The following is a 7,897-nucleotide window of genomic DNA, read 5'->3' as shown; positions in this document are numbered from 1 at the left end:
AAATTGTTATATGAAAATAGTACACTCACTATACCTTCGGGGTCTAATGCTCAGTTGTTGGATTAATCTATTTTTGCAGGTCATCTTTCTTCACAAGACAAGGGCAATGAGAAAGTTTAAAACAATGTTATACAATTGTGTATTCTGTATGTTAACAAAATTTTGTTAACCCATATTTTGTAAACGATATAACGTTTGGTTATCAGATGTGATCATTATATATTACGTATTAGAGTAAATTGTGGGTTATTACAATATCGTTGTTTTGATTTCCTGTATAGCCTAGAATAGTAAAAAGATATCATTTTGTGACAGTTTAAACCAACACTAGCAACCATGTCTTCCATAATCCACATCAATTTGAATTCCATGATTCACCATATGAAACATGACTTCTTTTCCTTTTTCAACTCGGACTCATGAATTACACATGCATTATTTATATATACCAAGTAAACGAGATTTTATAAAAAACCTTGGAATCAATTTCATCAAACGGGGGTCACCATTAACATCCACCCCCTTGACCTAACCTTCAAATCTAGATTACAAACAACCTTATTCTTCTTTTAAGCAACCCATAAATACAATAAACATCATTGAAGAGATATACGATCAAGATAGCAATGAATCTTTACAAAAATTCTTACCTTGAGTTTCCCTCTTTGCCTTCTCTTACGAAAATTCTTACATCCCGCCAGCCGGTGAAGCTCTGAGCTTTTGGTTATACTCCCCAAACCCAAAAACTTCAAATCTAAAATCTAAATCCAAAATCAAAATTGCCAAACGATCTTGTACAAGAAAGATCAAACCTAACACATAATGTTTCATCAAAAAATAGGTCCACACTTAAAATTAATCCTTTAAGGTTTTATAAGCACTTTTAGGTAGATTTCATCTTTTGGCAACACGATCCAATCAACCAAATTTATCTCTATAAACCAGTCTTTATGTCATTTCATCCATTACAATTACTTATCAAAGTAATTTGAATTTATGCCAAATGCTTTATAGCATAGCAAAGATCATTGTAAAATGTAATCAAGGGCGTACATGTTAAGTCCCAACCGGCCCCCGTGTATTCGCTCCACTTATTTTCATAAGTAGAATTTTTTGGGGGATGAACGTACACACACTAAACTTTGAAGCGTGCTCGGGATGTTAGAAAATACAAAGAATATTAACCAAAAAAACAAAAAGAAAATCACTTGAAATCAACCATAAAATCAAAAATCTCTTGAAATCAACTAAAAAACTTAACAAAATTTCTCGAGATGGTAGAATTCGGCTAAAAAGACAGCAGACGACTTTGCAGACCTTTGATGCACCTTAATAGTACATCCGTTCGACGAATATCCCGAGCCCACAACCAAATGTAATCACCAGTTATTTTCTAATTATTAAATTATATAAGAAATTAAATTAAATATTGCATTTATTATTGAGTAAATTACGATTTTCGTCCCTGTGTTTTGTTAATAATTTTGATTTTCGCTTCCATGGTTTGCAGTTTATTGCTATTTCCATCCATATATTAAATCCTACCTTTAGGTAGCATCTGGTATGCAAACATGTTTGAATAAGACTGGACATGACATAACTTGACAGGACAAGAGGGCAGGAGAACAAGACTGAATAAGGGCTTGTTCGGCAACAACTTAATGAGCTGTATAGCAAATATGCTAATTCACACAACCATACCTATGCATTCGATAAAAGCTTAATCGCTTAGACAAGAGCTGAATTGTTCAACTGCAAAACCATTGTTCTATCTACTCAGCCAATTAATTGTATTTATTTTCCCATCTACCCCTCTCCCTAATTTATCATTAATTGAAGAAACCCTACCATAGCTGCTCCAGTCGACTGCTTCTGCTTAGTGGGCGACTGTTTCTGCTCCATCGATCGGTTCTTCTCTTCTTGTCGATTGTTTCTACTCCATCATTCTCCACGTCAAGGTACGTCGTTTTTCATCGATTTTCTGCTCCATCTTCTTCGATCTGTATTTCCTCTTGAATATGTATTTCCTATCGATATGTAACAGAGTGTGTATTTTGAATGCATTGCCTATCGATCTGTTGTAACCTGTCGATATGTTAGAAAGGAAAACCCACATGTTTGGTATGAATATCAAGGGAAACATCATTCACAAACATAACATGTGGACTTATTGGTTGTATTGCTCATTGACAAAAGCAAAAAAGCAATGTGAAACACATATACAGAAGCTTAACATACCATCCATAAAGGGACATATCACAGAACATTAACATCCATTTCAAGTTTTATTTCTATAACCTCTGATGTCTTACGTATACATGTGGGGGATGGGGATACAACCACTCATGTTTCTTAATGTTTACCAAGTGATTTGTATCTACTATATAATTGAAGAGTTGAACATCTATAACTAGTCATTAGAAAACAACGATCCTAATATGTTATATGAGACAAAATATCTAGGTGGATGTGATAATTGGGTTTTGATTATATAATTTGGTAAGTCTTGGTCAGTAATTATTTGTAAAAAAAATAATTGTGTGTATGTTTTTGATTATGTGACTTTTTATAAGTCAAAGATGCATGCATACATATATATGTATATGTGGTGGAGTGTAACACCCCCGTCCCGCGTGGTCAAAGACGGGAGATGCCACAATTGGAATAAAACAAACATATGCTATATAAAACAGAGCGGCTAATAAAATTTACCAAAAGATAATTACATAACCACAAACGGAGATAACGTGTCTCAAAATACGGTCCCAAAATACCAGCATGTCTACATTAGTTATCAAAAGTTTAACAAAAATATGACTTAATGAGTTATCTTCAATATTGTCATCTCCGTAGCTCTCATCCCAAAATCCCTGCTAAGTCATGTACCTGCCGAGGACAAGAAAATYTCGGCTGAGCTTAATGCTCAGTGAACGGATAATAATATAACTAAACAATGAATATGAGATAACAAGTTCAAAAACAATTGATAACGCCAAATGATATCCAAAAGAAAGTCAAAATGCCCCAAAAGCATATCAAGGGTCCGAAGACCAAACTGCATCACGAGGATGCTTTGTTCCCAAAGGATGATCAGTCCATTCAGGCATAAGTGAGGAAAGGGGTGTGGGCACAACACAGCAATCATCTCCGTGAATTTAACCACGACGACAATTCAATATCTGATAACGGTTCCTAGGATCGATCCATACGCCCTCTATTTGACCGGTACATAATCAAGTCCACTTTTAAGGACTATAAAAATAAGGACGCCATGATCGTTTTAGTCACCATGGAAACATCTCAATACCGGTGCTCCAGTTATTGGGTCTATAGTAAAATGTTTCACAAATGAAGCAATAAAACAAGTCAAGTGATCAAAATGATCCATATTCCAAATAAGAATATAAGTCGTAAAKGAAACAAAGTTCAATAACATACGACAAGCATAAAGAAAATTCAAAACAAATTATTCGGAATTTATCACAGATTATCCGGATTAGGAAGCCTTACGCAAATGGCTATCCCCGTGTCAAGTGATATATGAAATCCGTACCTTAACCGAATTTGACAATTAACGCACGATCAAATGTAAATTCACGATCAAGTTTGATTTGCCCGCGTGCCTAACGAATGCATAACTGGTTACTATTTACAAAGCATAAAAMCCGAAACATAATTATTCTATTAAAATTACTTAGGTCTTAACGTACTTAAACAACGTAGACTTCAAGAAGGACAGCTGGATACGAATTGAAAACTCAAACGTAAACCTTAACCTTATTCTCTTTCGATCCAACCGTTTCCGACCCTCTTATTTCTAAGCATTTTTACATACCTTAGATACTAATCCATACTATACTGTCTAAATGAAAGTTGTAGGTTGGTATCATACGAGTCTATTACTTTTGAAATCATCTTATTTGGATCATCCATCTACTTTATATGAATTTTACAAAACTGCAAATTAATCCCGGATACAGTGTAAACAGCCCCGAAAACACACTGTTTCGAGCCACTTAGAGTCATAACTGGAATTTTGACCCTAAATGAAAGTTGTAGTATACAGTATGATCTTCCTGACTGCAAAATACGAGCTTAATCCGACTTACAGTTTGTGAGTTATACACTGCCAAAGTACAGGGGTTGCATTGTCGGTAAAATTCGATTCCGTAATTTCCGGCTAACTTTTATGATCCAACTTTTATGATTCGCTACATTTACTTCAATATACTAAACAATAAAACAAATCTAACGGTCGTTAACCCAAGCTTAATCATGCATTTTTACTCCTTTCGACATTTAACCGAACAATTGGTGTACGGTTAAACATTTACCCACAATCTAACCATATTGAAACTACAATATACCCTTTTTATTTCTACATCAATATATTCAGTCTTAGTATCCTAAACATCAAATATATCATAATTTTGATAACATCAATCCGTAAACTTAGATATAAACACAGTTTATTAACCGATCTAAACAATCCTAAAATAAACACCTTAATGAAACTRAATGAAACTTATACCTTTAAGAAGGGTTCGGAGAGTGGATTCCGAATATATAATTGTTGCCTCAATCCCCTTACTAACTTGACGTAAAATCTAGAGAGAAGACGACAGTTTTAGAGAGAGAGAATTGAGAGAGAGAGAGAGAGCATGAGGTTGAGATTGGCGGTGATGAACCGCCATATGCATAATATATATATATATATATATATATAATTATAATTTTTTAACCGCCTCATATATATATAATATATATAAAGTTTAATTATTTGACGGTTTTTACCCTTCAAGTTAAATTCCCAACTTTACGTCAATATAGGTAGAAACACATTTTGACGCAAAGCTAGTCTAAGGTACAAATTGGTTAAGCATAGGGTACAAATATATTATGCATAATTCTACCAAAATTCTCTTAACCTAATTTATACGAGTTAACGAAACACGGATATTATATGGAGTGTGAGGGATTTTTAAATAATAAAACCTTCACCACTTCTTTTGGAAATGGTATAAAAAAGGGATGAATTCAGTTGATCCTTTTCATTGCCATTTTGGAAAGGAAAACGAGTAATGAGAGAATCTGTGTGATTTTGCTAATATGTGAAATGATTTTGTGTAATTCATCTTTAATACGTGCTCATAAGTGTCTGTCTGATGCTTGATATGCTAGGATTGGATAAGACATAACCATATAAGTTACCCTTAAAAGTTATTTGATGATTTTATATAAGACATAATAATCATAATTGTCACAAATAAAATAAATAATTAAATAATTTAGGTAATAAAACATTTTTACATAATTTTTATGTATATAAATATACACACATATATAATAGTATTAAATTTAAATGAAAAATTTAATATAATTAATGACAAGTACAAGAGACCAAAACAATAAAGAATTATATTTCCAAATGACACGAACATACATTAACCATTACTAATAAATTTTCGAAGTCTTTTTGATTGGTTTTAATACTCTTTTTTTATATAAAAACCATTTGAAGCGAAATAACAATTTTTGGATTATAAAAATTAAAATAACAATAAATTATTAAAAAACTCTAATTTTTGAACCAAAATCTTTAACAAACGCGTAATTTACTCCATATTTTTAGACTTTGGATATCTTTGAATACCCGACCCGAATAGTGTTGAGGGTCTCACCATATGTAACTTGCTTCCTCCCCAAGACGGAAGCTTTAGAAAATCATCCCTCCCTCCCTCCCTCCCTCCCTCCCTGGTAAAGATGGCGACGCCGATGGCAGAAGACACGAGCTTTGAAGATGATCAACTGGCAGCCATGTCAACCGAAGACATCCAGAGGGCGTCTCGCCTTCTTGATAACGAGATTCGAATCCTCAAGGTTCTTTCTAATATCTGGATCTCTTTCTCGTTGTTTCATATGTAAGTATTTAGCATTTTCTAAAAAATTGAAATGTTTGTTATGGTACAATAAACAGGAAGAATTGCAGAGAACCAATCTTGAATTGGATTCGTTTAAGGAAAAGATCAAGGAGAATCAGGAGAAGATCAAACTTAACAAACAGCTTCCTTACTTGGTTGGAAATATCGTTGAGGTACTGCAGATATTTCGTTGTTTATGCTATTGACTCTCTTGCTTTGATTCTGTTGATCAAGTAGGTTTGCCGTTTCGATGAGTACTCAAGGGAAGTTATGTAGTTGCAAAACCCTAAATTTAATTTTGGTTCAGACCCATTTGAACTCCATTTTAGATAAAATCATTCTGTATCCTTGATGATACAAAATTAGGGCCATGTAGATGAGACAAGAAAGTATCTAAACTGATATATATAGTGACAACTGAAGATGACTTTCAGATAAGAACTCTGTTCAGTATGCTGAATTTGATATTAATTTAGACTAATGGACCCTGTTGTTCAGGTTTCACTTTAAACCTTGTTTCAAGTACTTTTTAAGAAATATTTCTGCTGGAATACTTGCAGTGTTTCGAAAAACTAAACCGCTTCGTTTTTAATTGTTGTTAATGGTCACACAGGAAAATGCTTATGCAATTACTAATGCAAATCCTTGCTGATGGATCAAATTATCAATTGTACAAAATCTAACAGGGACATATGAACAATGATACTAACATGCTTGGTTTTAAAAAGCATGATGCGGTCCGATGCGTTAAGGGTCCCGGAAGCCGATGCGTGATGCGTGATGCTGATGCGCTCGCATCACGCACGTGATGCGCCTGTTATTCAAAAAATATTTATAAATTAATTCTACATATCAATATCTACCTTAAAAATACTTACCTATCAAAATACTTCATTTATAACATAAAGTAGTTAAAAAAGTGGCATTATAATCTTAAAAAGTTCGTGAATCAGAATAACAGAAGTACATAACATACAAACTACTACCATGAAGAACACAATTACACAAGTAAATGTCTAATAGTCCCAATCCCTAAACTAAATGACCAACCAAGTGACCAACTAATACTCCCCAAGATCAGCATCATCAAATCCCAACACGGGTTCATCTCCCTCATCATTATCAAATCCTGCAATATCTGCTTCCACCTCAACTTCATCATCTTCATCCTGAAGAGCATGTTCTTTTCCTCTAGCACTTCTAGCTCTTGATGGACCCGACCCATCATCGTTTACTCTCCGGCTCCCTCTTGATGCTCTAGTGAACTGAGGAGTCTCATACGCCCCAGAAGCTCTACCTACGTCATCCCACGTAAGATCATCATCAATAAATACCAAATCATCTTCATCATCATTGTCCATCCTCCCCATCAACCACTCATTAGTTTCATCTATGTCTTCTAGGATGATAGGATCACTACTTCCCTCCTTCTTATATCTACGTTGCAAGGCACGATTGAATTTCACATAGACCATGTCATTCAATCTTTCTTGTGCTAATCTATTCCGCTTCTTGGTGTGAAGCTGTCAAAAGTTTAATTGAATATTAGTTGATATATTTAAAATCAGATACCGAATTTATAATGTCATGTACGACACTTACATGTTGAAACACACCCCAATTTCTCTCGCAACTTGTAGCACTACAAGTAAGACTAAGAACTCGTATAGCAAACTTTTGCAAGTTGGGAGATGAAGATCCAAATGTTGTCCACCACTCCGCTATAAGGAACAAATATTTAAAAAGTAAAATATCCATAGTGTGTAAGTAAACAAGTATAAAAATATATTTTCAATTTAAGATGATTACCTGGTGCCATTGCCTTCCTTTGCCTAATAGCCGCATTTCTACCAAATAGTCCTTCCGCATTTTGATACTTGCCTAATTCTCTTAAGATTAGGTCTTCTACTTGAGGACTTGGAGCCAATCTTTCAATGCAAGAATGTAAACCTTCCATGACTTCTTCACAACTTACA

The 7,897-nt window shown here is 34.1% G+C and overlaps 1 protein-coding gene across 1 annotated transcript in view; it reads left to right on the top strand.

Moving 5' to 3' along the window:
* The first annotated feature begins 5,748 nt into the window (after positions 1-5,748).
* LOC112502569 (26S proteasome regulatory subunit 6A homolog) overlaps positions 5,749-7,897 on the top strand; it is a 9,470-nt gene continuing 7,321 nt past the window's right edge. The window contains exons 1-2 of the mRNA XM_025106521.1: positions 5,749-5,880; positions 5,978-6,094. Of these exons, the coding sequence (XP_024962289.1) occupies positions 5,764-5,880; positions 5,978-6,094 (234 nt within the window). The 5' untranslated portion in view covers positions 5,749-5,763. The remainder of the gene's footprint in view (positions 5,881-5,977; positions 6,095-7,897) is intronic.

Source organism: Cynara cardunculus, unplaced genomic scaffold (assembly GCF_001531365.2).
Source record: "Cynara cardunculus var. scolymus isolate 2C unplaced genomic scaffold, CcrdV1 Un_Scaffold_1590, whole genome shotgun sequence".
NCBI classification, from domain to species: Eukaryota; Viridiplantae; Streptophyta; class Magnoliopsida; order Asterales; family Asteraceae; genus Cynara; species Cynara cardunculus.
Note: the sequence above shows the minus strand (reverse complement) of the source record. Positions and strands in the feature narration are given on the sequence as shown.